This window comes from Amblyomma maculatum, unplaced genomic scaffold (assembly GCF_055883805.1).
Source record: "Amblyomma maculatum isolate TAMU_Amacu unplaced genomic scaffold, ASM5588380v1 scaffold_22, whole genome shotgun sequence".
Taxonomy (NCBI): Eukaryota; Metazoa; Arthropoda; class Arachnida; order Ixodida; family Ixodidae; genus Amblyomma; species Amblyomma maculatum.
Genome location: NW_028146747.1, coordinates 3388725 through 3408636, shown reverse-complemented (window position 1 = coordinate 3408636; position 19912 = coordinate 3388725). Strand labels below are relative to the sequence as shown.

Sequence of the window (19912 nt, the reverse complement as noted above, 5' to 3'; positions counted from 1 at the left end):
CGGTTTTCCAAAGGGTGCAATATTTTGCTATGTACGCCGATGACATCACGATATGGGTCACCCAAGGATCGCTCGGGGAGAAGCAAGAAAAACTACAGGAAGCGGCAACTTGCGTAGAAACTTACACCAGAGAGAGGGGCCTATGATGCTCGACGGAGAAGTCGGAACTCCTCAGGGTCGGCAAGCATCCCACCCAAGCGACACTGGAGGTCGTTCTCGAGGGACAGAACATCCCGGAAAAGAACATGCTAAAGATCCTGGGCATGTGGTTGCAAGGAAGCCGGAAATGCAGCCACACCATCAGCCTGCTGAGTAAGGCGGCAGAGCAGGTGGGCCGTATGATCAACAGAGTCTCCCAGAAGAGATATGGAATGAGAGAAGAAGACACTCTCAAGCTAGTTAACAGCCTAATTGTCAGCCGAGTCACGTACTCCCTGCCGTACCACGCGACAACCAAGGCGGAAAGAGAGCAAGCCGACATCATTCTCAGGAAGGCGTACAGGACTGCTCTGCACCTACCCAAGCACACGTCGAACGAAAAGTTGCTCCAGCTAGGCATCAGCAACACCTTCAGCGAGCTCGCCGAAGCTCTGCTGGGAACGCAAATCACGAGACTCAGAGGCACCCCCACGGGACGAGCGCTCCTAAGAAGGTTGGGTCGGGACACGAGCGGACTGGTAGACAGATACGCGGACGTACCGGACCACCTTAGGAAAACCATTAACGTGGGACCATTGCCGAAAAACATGGACCCCAATCTTCACGAAAACAGACGAAAAGCGAGGGCCGAGTACGTTGAGAGAACGCTAGCCCAGTTAGACAACACCGTATACACGGACGCTGCCGTATATCCGCGCGAGTGAGAACGCGTAGCCGCGACGGTAGTGGTAAACAAGGAAGGAAACATGATCACGTGTGCCACGGCAAAGGTCGCCGGCACAGCGGAGGCCGAAGAAATTGCCGTCGCGCTGGCGGCAGCAGAAGGCTACAGATGGGACCGATCTCTCAACATACTGACGGACTCGAAGGAGACGTGCAGGAACTACACGAGGGGCAGGATCAGCAGAACAGCCCTTAAAATACTCAGCGGGGCAACCTCCGCCGAGGAGAAACCCAGGCATAACCTAATCTGGATTCCGGGCCACACGGGCATAGGGGGGAACGAAAGAGCAGACAGCCTAGCTCGAGGTTACGCATTCCGAGCAGGGCAGTCAAATGCTCCGGAGCTCCGCCTACAGGCTTGCGAGGGGGGATACGCAGAGATCTTGCACTTGCATAGGGGAGCTAGAATTAGATATCCACCACCACACAAAGCCCTAACAAAGGAGAAAGCGACCGGCTGGCGAAGATTACAGACCAACTCCTTTCCTAACCTACACATACTTAATAAAATGTTCCCGACACAATACAGAGCCACCTGCCCTTGGTGCGATGCCACACCTACACTTTATCATATTACGTGGGAATGCGAACGCAACAAAGCATTCCACGAACACGAAGACCCGAGTGCGGAGCAATGGGAGAGTCGGCTCACCAGCGGCGAGCTCGCGACCCAAAGGGCCTTAGTGCAGCACGCGACTGATGCAGCACGACTCAGTGGAGCCTTGGAATAGGGGCCCATCCTTGCTGACGAGAAGCCTCAAGTCGCCAGCGCCAGAGAAGACGACGGAGACTTCACAACCGCGAAACCCTTGAAATATTCAATAAAGTGTTCACTCACTCACTCACTCGGCCTGGTGCTGGGCACTTGTGTGATGAAATATTTGGGAAAAGGGTCATCGACCAAACTGTTGTGCTGAAGGGTCAGTGATTCGTTCCGCCTCCAGACAACCTTATTAAAATTGAGTGACAGTGAACGTAGCACAAGGCGTCGTAAGAATCGCAGCTCACTAGCGTGTTTCATACTGCTCCTATGTTTCTAATAATCACGCTCATTTCGTATACTGCTTTATCACGTGGAGCGTAACTTTGTTTCGAAGCTTGTGGTTCAAGAGGGCCCATTAACGCTAAGTTTGTTCGCAAAAACATGGGAGCTGACATTAAGTGGGTCGATTAAGATTTTGAATACAGGCACACCAGTTCGGAATGCTGGCCGGAAGAAAACGTCAGTTCGAAGATCAAGCTTATGGAACACGTAATCAGCTGGATTAAGTCACTAACACATCATAGTCGGTATTTTTCTCATACATATAAGACTACTACTTTCTCCAGTGGGAAAGAAGTATATATTTTCAGACTGTTTACACAAAGTTGCTGTCACGCGGTATGTTCGTCTTGATCTCAGCTGCTGTTCCTTAAACACCTAAGCGCTGTTTAAGTTTAAAATGTGTTAGTCATTGGTATTCTTTGAGCAGAGCGACTAAGTGATAACATTAGCACATTGCGGCACAGAGGATGCCTCTTGGGTCACTTAGCTGAACCTCAGTATTTTAGGGCGTAAGAGAGATACTAGGACGGGATCTAGATTCTCAACTCTGGGACAAGTTTGCGGCGTTCCAATTTACTTTGAAGTAGATTTATAAGCCGCCGAGGGTGCTTCGGTGCTACAGATCGCGGCTGACAGCGTTTGTTCGTCGGAGGTCGCAAATGGTCTGGACGAGCCTTTGCTCCCGGGAGAATATTGTTTTCGCGTTTGTCAGTGTTCTCTCTGGGCTTTGACATGCGATCGAGAGAAGAGAACGTCTTGTTGGGTTAGTTGTTGTCTATCCATTCTGAAGTAAAGGCGCCAAAACAACGCGCACACACGTTCTTCTTATGTGTGCGCGTGTTGTTTTGGCGCCTTTAATTTAGAATGAAGGTATGTATGGGTGATGCTGGTTCCTGAGACGAAGTTGCTTATGCAGCCTGAAATAAGGTAGACTGTAAACACAGCAAATGCAACATGCCATATTTTGCAAAATGATGTAGTAAATGCTTGTTACTACATCTCTTACACTCGCTCCTTGGCAACATTATCGCACGACAGGCCAATTACATCGCGTGTGCTTTGAAAGTGACTTTAAAATTGGACGCTAACTGCATTGAGAATTTTCTATCCTCCTGGGATTATACTAGTGCATGTCATGGGGTAGCGAGCATGCTTCACACGTGGTCCTTGGTCTTTCCTCTGACACTTTCCTTAGCTATCTTGTTTCCCGCTTCTGTAATCCTATGTGTTTGTTCGATATTTCACGTGCTTAATAAAAACCAATGTCTGAAGCAAAACGATAAAAAAACACTGGGACACAATTGTAGAACTGGTACTTACTTTTACTACACGCTTTATTACTCGTCAACAGACAGCTGCACTGTGTTGGGACGCGAAGACTGCCACTCAGTATATCTGCTACTGGCGTCTTAAATGTAATACACACAGCAAGCACTGCGAGCACGAAGAAAGCAAAGATACGTAACTGGTGTTGCGGAAACACACATTAATTTACGTACCTTCCTTGTTCTTTCGCTGATGATGTTCCCAGTAGTCCTGCTGAAATTTTGTAGCACTGACTGTGAGATTTGTCCAGGTTGTATAATGCTGAGAAAGAGCAGGTCACGTGAAAATTTGACTGTGACTAGATCAATGATTAAACCTAGTTAGAAATATGTCGGAAAATCACAGCTTTTTTTTTTTTTTTGAGACTTAATATATTACATTTTCCTCTCTTTCTTTTTTCATCTGGAACCATATTCAAGCAGACGAAGAACTCATGTCGACGGCTGTGGTTCATGAGGAATACCACACCAACCCCAACATGCCGCAGCTCATTGCACCCCCCGACGTCGAAGCCCGGATCCAGAAGATGCCCAGGAGGCCGTTCATCTTCAGGGGGAATTACCGCAAGGTACGCGCTGCCTTGTGTCACTTTGATCTGCGGCGCTGCGCCTTTTCTGATCAGGCCCACTGCATCCTTGTCGCCCTCCGGGTTTTGTAAAATGACGAAACATTTTCTGATGTGAGGTGTACTTTTTTGGTACTAGACACATTGAACATACTGTGGGCCGTATGATCGTTGCCGTCTGCAGAAAAACGGCGAAAGACGGTGCATGCGCGACCTTCAAAGGCGACGACTACGGTACCAGGACCAACTGTTTGTCCTGATACCGTAATGGCGATAGCTTACACCCTCCTTCGAGCAGAAATTTGCATTGCTCTCCATTTGTTCGCTTCCCTGGCCGCGAAACCTGATGTTTTATACCACCTATGATACAGTGCCGATCGACGCGACTACATCAGTGTGTAAAGACGTGCACATGGAGGGATGAAAAGGCTGATGCCAATTGTGCTCACTGGTTTCTCAGCGCCTGACCCAACGATTCGCGCTTAGCGGATATTCAAAGACCTGCGTGGTTCAGTGAGATAAAGCTTCGGCTTCGTCTTATCTTCTCACTGCATTTGCCTATTTTTATTAATCGCACTGCCCAGGCGTTCAAAAAATATTATATTCACTCCCGCGGTAGATGCTCCGCATCCGTTACCTAGATCCGCTTCAATGACCGGGAGGTCCTGAGGAAGCAGATGGAGGCAGATATTCAGCTAAACGAATTCCTGACGAGTCGCGAGTGAACAGCCCTTGCGCACTTCAAGACATGAAAAAGAAACTACCACGCAAACTTTATTTTTATTTGTTCATACCTTGTAGTGAAGGTTAGGTTAATCATTCGAAATCTTATATTCCGGGGCTTATTAGGACACACGAGACAAGGAGAACACATACGAATATGACATACGTGTCTTTAAAGTGTCTGTCCTGTTCGTAGTATATGTTCTTGTTCATGGCGTCCTAGAAGAGCTAGGATATAAGATTTGGAATGCTTCCCAACTCGGCCAAGTTTCCGCCTTAATAGGTTTATCATGCATTGTCAGTGTGAGCGCTGCCGCAGTACACGAAACCTTTTCAAGCGCATTGATAGGATGCGCAGGAACACGTGCGCAACGTGCTCCCAACACTACACCACGGTCCACTTTAATGTTGAAGTGCATTATTTAATTGCGAAAGCAATATTACTCTAGGTAGAACAGTTCTTGGTAGCCCGTGGCCGGTCGCACCGCCCCCGCCATGGCAACGCCTTTGCCGTAACAACCCGATGATGTTCGCTCGCTCTCTCCTCTATTGCTCTTGCGCTCATTCTGCGGCGGTTCAGCGTGGGGAAGAGGGGAAGGGGGTGGATCTGTGTTCTACGGCAGTAAAGTTCCTTGATAATTTAATAGTAATAATAATTGGTTCACAGGAAGGGAAAGGCGCAGTATCTGTCACACTTTGTGGACACCTGAACCGCGCCGTAAGGCAAGGGACGAAGGTGGGAGTGAAAGGCGAAAGAGAGAAAGGGGAGCCATAGTGGAGGGCTACGGAGTAATTTAGACCACCTGGTATCTTTAACGTGCGTTGACATCGCACAGCACACGGACGCCACTTCGTTTGAAAGTAGCGACATTCTGTGAACTATGCCGCCGCGCCGCGAACCCTCGCCAATCCTCTTCTCTCACCTCTCCCATCGGACGGTGATTGGCTCCGCGGGCGGTCTTCGGGAAAAGCGCGCGATAAGTTCGCTCTTTTTGTGTTTTCATTTTTCGCCGGCGACATTTTTTGGGCAGCCGCCGCTGCTACGGCCGAGCTCCCTGACACTGCGCGCTTGCACTTCGCGTTATTCGCGCTCCTTTAGTGCAGCACTATGCCCAGTTGCTGCGCATTTCAGTGCACAAGCCGGTGTGAAAAAGGTTTTGTTCTTTTCGCGTTTCCGAGCGGCAAGAAATATACCGTTAGAAGAAAAAAATTTGGAGGACGCTTAAGCTTCGCCTTCAAGAGTGGAACGCGATAGCGTTATTGCACCTCGTCGAGAAAACTTGTTAAACGCAAGGGTATTGGGGCATCCTCGCACCGGTACCCGCGCAGCCCGAAGTGGAGAAGCGGGTGAGCGAAGATAGTGATCTAAAGAAAGGAAAGACGCTTGATTCTACAACCCGTGAGGGTGCACGGCGAAACGTCAGGGGCGAGTGGCGCGCCACGTGTCGGGGCAGCGCCGCGCATTGCGAGGAGGGGTCTTCTGTGTTTGCCGCAAGATGGCTCTGCATGTGCGCAGAGCGCAGAAGAAATGTAGCGGAAACGTACTTCGCTACTCGTGTAACTGCGACTTCTGTAAGTAACATGCTCATAATTACCGATATACACCGCAGTATAACGTTCTACGGCACGTTTCTAAGGCAACACCGCATGCACTAGAAGCGCTTTTCTACTGCTTTCAAGCATCGAACTCGTGGCTGAGTTGTTGAAACAGAGCGTCGATACTTCTTTGAGCGTTTTGGATGCTTACATACACTGTGACAGAGTGATAGTACTGTTGGGAGATTTCAACTGCGTGTGCTCAGCTTGGGATCACGCTAAGCGTGCACGTGTCCGAGACAAAAGTGCAGACGTGCTAAATGCAATGGTACATGAATGCAATCTCGAAGACATAGGAAGCGTGCTGACCGGTGAAAATCGTCCGCAGTACACTCATTTCCAACGTGAAAGTCACGCGAGACTAGATAGAATATATGCATCACATGATGGTGTCCTTATGTACTGCCTACGAAGTCAAGCCCGTCCAGTTTAGTGATCATTGCTTGGTGATGGCAACGTTTGGGGAAAGACAGAGGAATATTCGATTCAACTGGGACCTATGGAATTTAAATGTGAGGCTGTTGGAGGATGAGAACTTCGTTAACACAGTAACGGAAGAATTCGAAAAGTTACTTGAAATGCAGCCCCCCTGTTTTGCAATCGAATGGGAGGAATTTAAAGAGCGAGTTAAAATGAAAGCCATCGAAAGAAGCAGCCTCATAGCATACCAGCAGAGAGAGAACAAAACAAAACTCCAGCAAGAACTGGAGTTCTTGATAAGCATGGAAAACATTCAATTACACGAAAGAAATAAGGGAAGTTAAAAGCCAGCTGGAAGATGTGGATGCGAAAAAATACAAAGCGGCGATTGTACGCGCTAGATCAGAGAAGCTCTGGGCAGGAGAAACGCCAACTAAGCGAGCGCTATCTGACGAAAAAAGATATGCATGTCAGAAAGAAATACGCCAGTTATCAACCGGGAACGCAATCACATCGGATAACACCGTTATCAAGAAAGTGGTTGCCGATCATTTTAAAGATCTGTTTAGTTGCTCACGCGTGGCAAAAGACGGATTCCAGAAATTCCTTTCGCTTACGCCACGTCTCGATGAAACGGTCAAACTGGAGCAGCCAATTAATTACTCAGGGCGAAATAGAATGCGCAATCGACGCCCTCGCCCTAGGTAAAACACCCGGGCCTGACGGTCTAGGAGCGGCTTTTTACAAAGTTTTCAGAACGAAGGCAGCCCGCATGTTGCATAAGGTTCTGGATGAAGCTTACGAAATAAAAAGAGTGCCCTTGTCTTTTACAACTTCGCACATTGTGCTCATACCAAAGAGTGATGATGCGGATAAACGTTTGTTGGTAGGGTCCTATCGTCCGATCACTCTTACCAACGTAGACTACAAGATTTTTATGAAAGCTCTGGCCAAACGCTTGCAGTCAGTGATAACAACTTTAGTTGGACCGCACCAGACTTGTGGCATAAAAGGCAGAAGTATAGCAACTAATGTCCATGTTGCTCGGAGTATTCTTGAGTGTTGCGATGCATTTGGTGACCGCGTGGCTATGATGCAGCTCGACCTGGCGAAGGCGTTCGACCGTGTATCGCACGAGGTTCTGCTATGCGTTTTGGAGCATTCGAACGTCGGTACTGTTATAACCGAGGGAGTGAGAATGGCCTACACGAACTGCTCAACGCGAGTCATAGTAAACAGAGAACTCACTGGCAGCCTGCCAGTTTTGTCGTCCGTGAGGCAAGGATGTCCGCTGTCACCCTTGCTGTTAGCTGTTTACCTCGAGCCATTCTGCTTGGCCATTGCAGATAGCCAACTTATAACAGGTTATAGACTGCAGGCGGCCCATGTTAAAATCTTGGCTTACGCCGATGATATTGCCATTTTTCTGCTCCGACAGAGACAGTATTCAGCATGCCACAACTGTTGTACAACAATTTTGTGAGTGCACCGTGGCCCAGATAAACTGGGAAAAGAGTCATGGCTTTTGGCATGGAGACTGGGAGCCGGACAATTTTTGTCGGCTCAATTGGGCATCTGTTCCAAAACGTTATCTTGCTGTACCGCTTGATGCCTATCGCGACCCAGAGCCATATTGGGCCTACCAAGCGTTGTCTGCAAAAGAAAATGCTGACGCGTAGCAAGGAAGGCAATTGTCGATGTTTTCCCGAGCCACAATCTGCAATCTCTTCCTTGTATCTAAGATCTGGTATGTAATGAATGTGTTGGGTGCCATGAGGATCAGTGTACAAAAAATTTATCGTGTTTTTGCTGTGTTCATTTGGGCTTCGACATGGGAGAGAACAAGTCGAACCAATATTTTCCTTCCTATAGGCTTGTGCATTTAATCATGCGCCAGGTTGTATCGCGCTTTATTTATCTACGCGACCAAAACAATCCATTTCTCCGGACAGTGATTCAAGTCAGGCTCAGCAGACTCCTTCCAGGGTTCGTGGTGTCGTCATGTCAAAATATGTGCGGTGCCGTGACTGGATATCTGCGTGAAGTTATGCTTGCTTACAGGTTGTTAAATGTACGTTTCTCTCATGAATATCTGTGCAATGTCACCAAGAAGAAACTCTACAGAGAGACCTCACTGACATCATGCTTCCCCAGCCATTGTACCGTTTGCCATACCGTGGAGGCCCTGGACAAGACGTCCTTAAAAGAGTTAAAAGAATGCCGGTAATATCTTCAGTCAAAACTTTTTTCTTTAAATTGCACACTAACACGCTACCCGTTAAGACACGGCTTCATAGCAAAGGCATCTTCATAACCTGGACTACCAATTGTTCTTTATGCAAAAAACCTGAAACAATAGAGCATGTTTTTCTTGACTGCTGGGACCCAATATTTCACTGGGATGTTTTACAGCGCACGCTTAAGGAACAGTTACCACTCGATCCATATGGAATAAGGTTCTTGCCGATAGAAACATTACAGGATATACCATATGATTTGGTTATGCTTCTGGGCCTGCACTCAATATGGAAAACCAGGATGCAATTTGAACATGCTGATCTTGTCGTGCGTGCTGTTCGCGAGCATTTTGTTGAAAGTGTCGTTTCACTAAGAGAGTGTTACCGAGCACTCCCTGATCCACCAGAATGGATTACCTTGCTTGATGTTTTGGTGTCGCTGAGAGAATTTTAATCCGTGTTTGCCGAAGCCTGGATTACGCGTTTTATGCACTGTATTTCTGATTTTACTTTCAAATGTCAAAGTCGGCAATAAAGAAACAAAAAAAAAAAAACTCGTGGCTGAGTGGTAGCGTCTCCGTCTCACACTCCGGAGACCCCGGTTCGATTCCCACCCAGCCCATCTTGAAAGTTGCTTTTTATTTATGAAGTACATGCCGGGATCTATCGGTCACGGCCAACGCCTCCGACGACACCGGCTTTTCTGCGACACGAGCTCCTTAACGCTACCGCGTTAAAAAGTGGCTGCACAACATTGGCCGCAATAACTTTACGCCGACTAAGACAGCCCATCTCTGCGAGGTACTGTGCATTTCTTCCAAGCGGCTGTGTATACTGAAACTGCATGCAAGCGCATCACTAATCTGGCAATCTCACTTAATTCACTGATAATTTTGCTTCGTTATGTGTGTTATTGTTTTCACCTCATGGTTCCGGTCAACGTGCTATAATAGTGAAGGCTGATGCATGCAATGCGCATACCCGCTTTAATTTCTGAACCTAGGTCTCCCTTTTCAACGATAGCGCTTGCAATGAAGGAGATTATTAAGCATTAATAGGCTTATGTCGCAGGAAAGCGTGTAGAGAACTCGTCCACAGAACGTGTCCGCAAAACTATATATCCGCACATCATAAGTTTCTCTTTAAACCCTTAAAATTTGACCTTGTCCGAATCTGGCGAACATTGGTGTCTAACCTAACTTGAATATGGCGAATTCAGTGGTTACGTCCAAATTTCAGGACCTCCCGCAAAGTGCAGCCCCAGGAACCCTCTGAATTTGACCTCATCCGAATGTGGCCAAAATCGATGTCTAACCTATAATTTGGATATGGCGAATTCAGTGAAGTCGGATCCAAATTTCGGTGGTCAAGAGGGCCAAATTTTGGGGTGCGGACACTTTTTTTGGATGACGGGAAATCGGTGAGCGGATCTTTGACTCTCGGTTTCGGCTCGACATCACCTCAAGGTCGTCGACAGCGGGAGCTAAAGGCGTTTCATGCTTAATAGAACAAAGTTCATATTCGTTTTCAAGCCACCGCGAAAATTCTCAACTACAAAAATGATTAAGCCATTGCATGTGCACTGCGTGGTGCCGAACTCAGACTGAACCTTAATGAAAAATGTTAGGACGGCCATCAAAGCAAATGTCCCGGTTTGTTCCCAGCAAACATACCACTACTAAAATTCCACTCATGAGCAACTTCATAAACTGTCCTTTCGCGAAAATTAGTTCGAGGTGAATCTAAATTTAACTAACAATTGGTATGCTGCAAATATTATGGAACGTTCAAATGTATTGTAAATATTAAGCTTCATATACTATGCCGTGTTGAGACAGATGGTATTGAAAAGTCGAAAGGAATGTGAGATGTATGCAGCAAGTAGTTTTGTTCGTGCCGCAAGCGTTCTTAATTGACACTTTCATTGCGCGTATGAGACGCTAATTTATGTGGCTCATGGTAGTCAAGCGTGTCGCATGTCTTACTCGTGATTTTATTTAATAACAGAGTGCGGAAAAAGCGCGAACTTAAGAGCGCGCGCATGTGCCAGCCTACTGCCCGGACGGCGAGCGAGCGATGCCCAAAAAAGCGTGCTGTATGCAGCGCGCGCAGCCGGCGGGCGAGGATATTCGAGGAGGAAAATGCCGAAGTGAAGGAGAGTGTCGCTACTTTGAAATTATCGAGGGGCTTTATACGGCAGAGGAGAAGAGGTGACGCTTCTAGACCGTTTTCACGGCGAAGAGGAAAATGGCCTCCAACCAGACCGCGCCGCACGGCTTCTCCTCTCTAGTATGTGGGGACACGGTGCTAGCAGTAGGGGCGCCAGGGCATTCTACGGAGAAAGGCATGCGTTGCGCAATCTTTTGCACACAAAGTGTCTAAGCTGATTACCTGATGTGAGCGATGTACTTTCTTTACAGCCTTTTTTATCTTTTGTACGCTATGTACAAAACCCACCCCTGTTCCTTCTTTCGCCCCTTTCTTTCCTTGTTTTCTCTGATCGTTTTATTTCCGCTGGCCGCAGTTTAGCTGCTAAGAGGTGCTGCGGTTAGCAAATTTATTCTTTACTTTGTTGTTCACATTAACAAAAAGGACAGCCAAAAGGAGATGAATAGCAGAAGATAAAAAGTTAGCACTGGTGGTATGCGCGTGTGTCGCTCTACACTGCTCCAGTTGCAACTCATCCAATTGGGCGAAGACGAGCAACCCCTGAATTTCTAGGCCGAACCGAAAATATTTCGCCTTGGTAGCCTTTCGGGTGAGTTCCGAGCACTGTGTTTGTAGAGAAAGGACAGGAAGAACGGAAAACCAGTGCAACAACGGCAGTCTTTGGACAACAAGTGAATAAAATTCCTTGCGGCAAATATTTACGGTATGCCGCCGCGTGAAAAAAAAAAAAAAAAAAAAAAAAACTATTTCGATTCAGTCACCTGAGGTTAATGCAAGTATGAAAGAACATGTCCCACTTGAAGACAATGATACCTAATAAATTGGTCGTCAACTTATTCATTGAAACAACGCTACAATATTTTTTAGACACGCATTTCGTAAGCTTTTCCTGCCGATAATGAATGGGTTTATGGTGATAGAAATAGCAACAATTGCTTGAAGTAAGCATATCTTGTGACGAGAAAAGACTATAATATTGTTGATAAAAGCAACTTTCGATGAGGTCATTATGGGAAATACTTTTATGTCACTAATCAATAGGCATCAGTTGTCCATTTTATCTTCTATTTGGACGTCAGCATGACGGCAGCGTCAAACACAACTAGCGCCCAGTCAAAGAATTTGCAGGATAGCAGCTTCCGCCACTCGCCGCATATACCGGCAAACCGGTCGTTGAGTCATGTAGTCAATGCTACAATCCGATTGCCTGGTAGTGGACGCTTTCACACCCTGCCTCTGTCACCTAACAAAAGTAGCCTAGGCAGACTAAATGAATCCGAAATGAAAAATAGACACTTAAGAATAGAACACCAGTGGAGGTGTGGGAACTTCCGCAGTAGCCGCTCAAGCAGTAAAGAGTACATATGAATGATCGGTTGACCCAACAAATGTGGCGTGATTAGCATTGCTCCTAGACGTGACATGAAACGGCTACATTGGCTTGCTTTCTTTGCTGAGATTGTTTCGGTAGCCCGTCTCTATCAATCATTTAAGGATAAAAAGTAGATCGAAAGCTGCCTTGTTTGCTTCACTGCCCTCGTGACCAGTAGTGCGTCACCGCCTCTTTGTGCCACATAAAAGATAGACACTAATTGTAATCAGGCTACTAGCCTTCAGTCGAACTGATCAGGAGTATAAATTTTGGTCATTTCTGACCGAATGGCTTCGCTGCTGCTGAAAATATTTTTCTTTCAGCTAGGTACTTTGAGAAAGCAAACATTTGCACGCGAAAGCTCCGAAATGCTGATGTGTGCTACTTCTCGTCTGTACCGCGGATAGGATCGCATATACCAGCATCGCGGTTGTTCAAAACTCGGCCGCTAGATGGCGCCGCATACACAAAATGACACGGAAGGGAAGAAGAATCAAAGAAAGCAGGATCGGATTCAAGATAACGAGGGAAATTGTTTAAAGGGAGATAATGCAGTGAACTACAATACATCATTACATTACATTACATCATAAACTACATTACCGAGACCCCCGTAAGCTTGTAGCTTACGGGGGTCTCGGTTCTGGCAGTCTTGAAGCCATAGGTAGCGTAAGAGGGTTCCAGCACAGCTTTCGCCCTCGCTCTTGATCACGTTCTACGCGACGCTGGCGGTAACAAAGAACGTTCCACGTCCGCCGCCTTGGCTGAGGGTGGCGCTGGTGAACACTCTCAAGGTTCGTGTACAGACAACATAAATACCCAAGAAAGTAGCAGGGGGGACAGCGGCCGATGTAGCTCAGTTGGAAGAGCACCGGACGCGTTATTCGGAGGTCGTGGGTTCGGTTCCCACCATCGGCACGTTGTTTTTCTTCTACTTTGTGTTTAATTATCCTTCCCCTAAACAGATTACATTACTAATCTCTGTAATTATCCAAGTAAACATTAAAAAAAGATAAGACGTAAAGTACCATCCCCCACGCTATCCTTGGCCTCGCAGACTGTTGGCTTCTTTCCTTCAGTTATAGCCGAGTCATTTAAGAGCGACGATAGGGTAATCTCCGCAAATCAGGAAGCAACACAAGGTAGCAGAATACAAAGCAGCTTGGAAAAAGGCAGAAAAAAATATTCCTAAAAACACATCTACAGGAATAGATGGAATTCCGATCAAGCTGATTAATGAACTCGGTCCAAAAAGTAAGGAAACATTGTTAAAAGCTCTGGAAACAGTCATAACGAATAAGCAAATTCCGGACAGCTGGCGGCAGAGTAAAATGAATTTGATTTATAAAGGGAAAGGAGACAGGATGCACATAATGCACATAAAATCCCACAGGCCGATTACCATAACATCTGTTATGTACAGGTTAGCCATGCAGGCGGTGAAATTAAAGGTGCAAGCATGGGTTGAAAGTAACAAGATACTCGGAGAACTTCAGAATGGCTTTAGAAATGGTCGGCGCTTAGATGATAGCCTGTTCGTGCTTACCCAATGCATCGAAATATCTAGAGTGGAAAATAGACCTTTGTATTTGGCCTTCCTGGACATAAACGGGGCGTACGACAACGTAAGCAGGGAACTCCTGTGGAACAAATTAAAAGAAGAAGGTATCGGTTATGAGATAATAGAGTTCCTACAGGAAATATACCGGGATAACAAAGTAGAAATTACGTGGGGAGGGATAAGAAGTACGGAGGATGTCAAAGTATGCAAAGGATTAAGACAAGGCTGTCCTCTATCACCGGTGCTGTTCGTGCTTTACATGATAAACCTGGAACGGCGGATACGAGAAAGTAACCTAGGTTTTAACCTGTCATATAGATTAGGTGGAAAGGCGGTAGAGCAGCGCCTCCCGGGTTTAATGTATGCAGACGATATTGTGCTGCTAGCTGAGAGTCTGGAAGAATTGCAAACTCTAGGTAAGTATTGCGGAGACGAAGGGGTCGCTCTAGGCTTCAGTTTCAGCGAAGTTAAGTCGTGTCTGATGATTTTCAACGGCTCAACTGATCAGGGTCTTAAAATACAAGGCCATGAAATACCTAGAGTAGCTGAATATAAATATCTGGGGGTATGAGTAAACGAAGGATTGGCATACATTGGAAAGCATGAGCAATCACTTAAGGCCAAAGGGCGAAGGAATGCCGGAATAATGAAGCATAAGGCATTGTGGGGATACAATAGGTATGAGGTTTTTAGGGGTATTTGGAAGGGAATTATGGTGCCCGGACTTACTTTCGAAAATGCGGTTTTGTGCCTAAAATCAGAGGTACAGTCGACATTAGAAATAAATCAGAGATCCGTTGGACGATTTTCTCTAGGTGCCCACGGCAAAACTACAAATGAGGCGGTACAGGGAGATATGGGCTGGGCATCTTTCGAAGTACGGGAAGCTCAGAGTAAAATATTATATGAGAAACGCCTGAGGAAATTGGACAGTAACAGATGGGCAGCTTAAGTATTTAAATACCTGTATTTGAAAAGCGTGGACTCACAGTGGAGAAAAAGAACTAGGAAACAAACTAGTAAGTATGCTAGACACAAGGACGGAGAAATAAAGAGCATTAAGCAACAGGTGAAAAACACAAAAGGTGAAAATTGGATAAATTAGATGGAAAAGAAACAGAGTGTGGAATTATACCGTAAGTGGAAAATGCAGATCAGGAAGGAAGATTTTTTTGATAACTCAAGAGGCAGTGCCATACTTTTTGAAGCTAGATCAGGGTGCCTTAGAACACGCAGCTACAAAAAGAAATTTAACAATGGAGATGACGCATGTGCTATATGTGGAAACTCCAGTGAAACAATTGACCATATTATACTTGAATGTAATGGTATCCATCCGGAAGTTGATGCAGGCGCAATCACAGTTCCTGAAGCTCTGGGGTTTAGAGATACCAGTGACCGGGTGAATAAACCGGCGGTGAAAACTAGCAAAAAACGACTGGAAGATTGGTGGCTTAAAAGCAGAGAAGTGACATAATGTTAGTAGTGTAGGAACCAAAATTTAATAAATAGAATGATGGTAGTTAACCATTCCAAATCAATAATTAAGATATATGGAGAAAAATGAGCATGATAGCTACTGCTACCACCCCGTTTCAAAGGGGACGCTCCTATATTCCATCCATCCATCCATTCATTCATCCATCCATCCATCCATCCATCCGTCCATCCATCCATCCATCCATCCATCCATCCATCCATCCATCCATCCATCCATCCATCCATCCATCCATCCATCCATCCATCCATCCATCCATCCATCCATCCATCCATCCATCCATCCATCCATCCATCCATCCATCCATCCATCCATCCATCCATCCATCCATCCATCCATCCATCCATCCATCCATCCATCCATCCATCCATCCATCCATCCATCCATCCATCCATCCATCCATCCATCCATCCATCCATCCATCCATCCATCCATCCATCCATCCATCCATCCATCCATCCATCCATCCATCCATCCATCCATCCATCCATCCATCCATCCATCCATCCATCCATCCATCCATCCATCCATCCATCCATCCATCCATCCATCCATCCATCCATCCATCCATCCATCCATCCATCCATCCATCCATCCATCCATCCATCCATCCATCCATCCATCCATCCATCCATCCATCCATCCATCCATCCATCCATCCATCCATCCATCCATCCATCCATCCATCCATCCATCCATCCATCCATCCATCCATCCATCCATCCATCCATCCATCCATCCATCCATCCATCCATCCATCCATCCATCCATCCATCCATCCATCCATCCATCCATCCATCCATCCATCCATCCATCCATCCATCCATCCATCCATCCATCCATCCATCCATCCATCCATCCATCCATCCATCCATCCATCCATCCATCCATCCATCCATCCATCCATCCATCCATCCATCCATCCATCCATCCATCCATCCATCCATCCATCCATCCATCCATCCATCCATCCATCCATCCATCCATCCATCCATCCATCCATCCATCCATCCATCCATCCATCCATCCATCCATCCATCCATCCATCCATCCATCCATCCATCCATCCATCCATCCATCCATCCATCCATCCATCCATCCATCCATCCATCCATCCATCCATCCATCCATCCATCCATCCATCCATCCATCCATCCATCCATCCATCCATCCATCCATCCATCCATCCATCCATCCATCCATCCATCCATCCATCCATCCATCCATCCATCCATCCATCCATCCATCCATCCATCCATCCATCCATCCATCCATCCATCCATCCATCCATCCATCCATCCATCCATCCATCCATCCATCCATCCATCCATCCATCCATCCATCCATCCATCCATCCATCCATCCATCCATCCATCCATCCATCCATCCATCCATCCATCCATCCATCCATCCATCCATCCATCCATCCATCCATCCATCCATCCATCCATCCATCCATCCATCCATCCATCCATCCATCCATCCATCCAATCATCCGACACAAATGACACGCCGCATACACAAATGTGTTGACAATTGACAGCCGTGTGGTGCGGACGCGTGTTCCATCGCTCCTCCGATTGCACGTGGCTACCGGAAACGGATGGACTGGCGACAGCGGGAGCTTCGGAAGCGTCAAATAGATGAGTTCGTTCTTTTATTAACTTTATTTCGTTGTCAGCTAGTTAGGTTAGGTGCAGCCTAAAGAATAGATTTTAGCTCTTCGTCCTAGCGGCCTGGTTTTTCGTGCCGGCAGCTAGGTTTTCTTGACGTTCATGCTTTAACTATCTTGTTTAGATAAATACTTTTTTCTAGGCTATTGGCATTCGCAGAATTGGTTTTTAACGCGTGTTTGCTAGTCTTTTCTTGTGTTTTCTTTTGAAAATTTGTATATTCTGAGAATTCGTAATAGATATAGTTCACTCGATGAGCGCTTAAGATGTGCAATCAAAAGAAGGTAAAGTGTACTCAGTGTGAGGCGCAGGTTAATATCAAAGAAACGCGTTTTGACTCTGTAGATGAAGTGGAAGGCAGCGACATTTTGTGTCGGTGTTGCGTACTGAATGCGCGTCTAGATAGATTTGATGAAGAAAGGGGCAGTTTAGTGTCTCGTGTGGATGACTTAGAAAATGAAGTACCTTTGCTAAGGGCGGAAAATCAGAAAGTGCTTGGACAGCTTCCCGAAAAAAAAAAGAGGGGGCCGACTTTCCCCTTGGAACCAACGAGGACGAACATTCCAATGCGGGCCACGTGGCTGGGGCCAGCACTGGCATGGAAGGCATAAGCAAAGTAGGTCAGGCGGATCCGAACCGTCAGAGTTATTTAGAAGCAGCTAAGAAGCCGGAAAAAAAAGAAAGAAGTAAGGAAGAATGAAAATCCCAGAGATAAGGACACAGATAACCAAAAGCAGGAGCCAACAGTAAATAGAGAAACAAAATGTGAAGGCCAAATCACGTGGGAATTCCGCAACAGGCAGACGACCATTGACTATTGTTTAATGTCGCAGGAAATTTATAGCAAGGTCAAAAAATGGAAATAGACGAAGAAGGGGAGTGTAGTCTGGGAAGTGATCATAAACGTATTAGTCTGCAGATGGGGCCCTTGATGAAAAGATAAATGGAGCTTAGACAAAACGTCAACGCAAAATTAAACGACGATCAAATAGCGCAGATAGCAGCAGACATAGAGGAAGCAAATAGAGAAAAGCCCCATGGAAGACTGCGATTATGAACAGGTAGAACTTAATGTAATGGTATCCATCCGGAAGTTGATGCAGGCGCAATCACTGTTCCTGAAGCTCAGGGGTTTAGAGATACCAGTGGCCGGGTGAATAAACCGGCGGTTGAAACTAGCAAAAAACGACTGGAAGATTGGTGGCTTAAAAGCAGAGAAGTGACATAATGTAAGTAATGTAGGAACAAAAATTTAATAAATAGTATGATGGTTTAGTTAACCATTCTAAATCAATAATTAAGATATAGGGAGAAAAATGAGCATGATAGCTACTGCTACCACCCCGTTTCAAAGGGGACGCTCCTATATTCCATTCATCCATCCATCCATCCGACAGCGCCCATGATAAAATGGTCTGCCTGCCATGACATTTGAATTCCCGTTACCTGTATGCCACGGGCAGAAGCTTCCAACTCGGGTCGCTCCTCTCAGATGGGAGGGCATTATCAGTATCAAGATATCAGAGGGTGATATCAGAAAGCAGATCCTTCGGAGCCGGCGATTACTCGGTGGTTATTTTGACAGGTGGCAAAACGTGACGAGGTCCAATATCGTCTTGAAGGGCTCCGTCTATGGTGCACAAATGTGGCCACTCCGCGACGTCTTGGAGGAAGATCACCGTGCCTTTGACGAGGTGCTGAAATTCGTTCGAAACGTTTGTGAGCAGAACGGTAGTGCAGCCTTCCCGTAGGTGGACGAGACCTCGGGCAACAATGAGACCCCTCTCAAGCAGCAGCGGGAGATGACCCTTCGCCACGCCCTCAAAGTCATGAAATAGGTCATTCTGCACGTCCATCAGGACACTGCACAATGGTGGCACCGTGACATCATCCCCCACCAAACGCAGAGCATGGCTACAGAGATCGCGGGAGTCGATGCGTGCCACTGCCCGTTTAGTCGAAAATGTGACTCGTGCCGCGTGTAGGTCGATCACAGCAGCGCTTGCCTGCTGAAAGTCCAGCCCCATGATCAAATCTCTGGAACAATCGCGCAAGACGACGAATTCCCCGGCGTAGACGAAACCGCGGATGCCAATTCGGACTGTGCACCTTCCGGCTGGGCTAATGAGGTGACTTCCAGCCGTGCAAATGCTAGGGCTCAGCCATGGCTTCACAACTTTGCTCAATTCCTGGGCGAGGGCATGGCTCATCACTGAATAGTCTGCACCAGTATCAAGTAAAGCGATCGCGTCTTTTCCGTCAAGTTTCACGTACAAATCAGAAGTAGCGCGTCGGATGTTGTCGCTATACTACCCCCGTGAAAAATCTGCGTATCGGTGTATCGGCGGCGGATGATGCTCAGCTTTTTTTACAGCAATGGCCTTGCCTCCGGAGACCGCTGGAAATGGCTTTCCCGGCGAGGACTGGGAGAACGCCGCTCAGTATAGCTGTCGTCTCTGCGAGGGCTTCGGGAACGGTACCGCAGCGGAGATGACGATCCTGAGTCATAGCGCCTGTATCTCCCAGGCCTGTGACGGGCCGACAGATGAGCTTCAATTTCGAGCGGCCGTTCGCCATTCCGTGGACAGGGCGCGTCAGGTCCGAAGCCGCGAAGTCCCACTCGGTGATACGGGTAACCGTATCACCGAGTGGTGAAGGTGACCGGCCTCCTCGCAGTGGTAGCAGATTGGCCTGCGGTCTCGCGTACGCCACACTTCCGACTTGCGAGGGCGTAGAACAGGCGCCGAAAGTGAAGTGGAACTCAAGAGACCTCTGATGCGCGTACAAGAAGAGAGTGAAAAGTTTGGGCTTAAACTGAACATTAAAAAGACAAAGATCATGGCGT

General features: G+C 46.9%; 1 protein-coding gene across 1 annotated transcript in view; it reads left to right on the top strand.

Moving 5' to 3' along the window:
• LOC146171487 (cholecystokinin receptor type A-like) overlaps nucleotides 1-19912 on the top strand; it is a 387924-nt gene that overhangs the window by 295113 nt on the left and 72899 nt on the right. The window contains exon 4 of the mRNA XM_084586523.1: nucleotides 3676-3821. Within this exon, the coding sequence (XP_084442649.1) occupies nucleotides 3676-3821 (146 nt within the window). The remainder of the gene's footprint in view (nucleotides 1-3675; nucleotides 3822-19912) is intronic.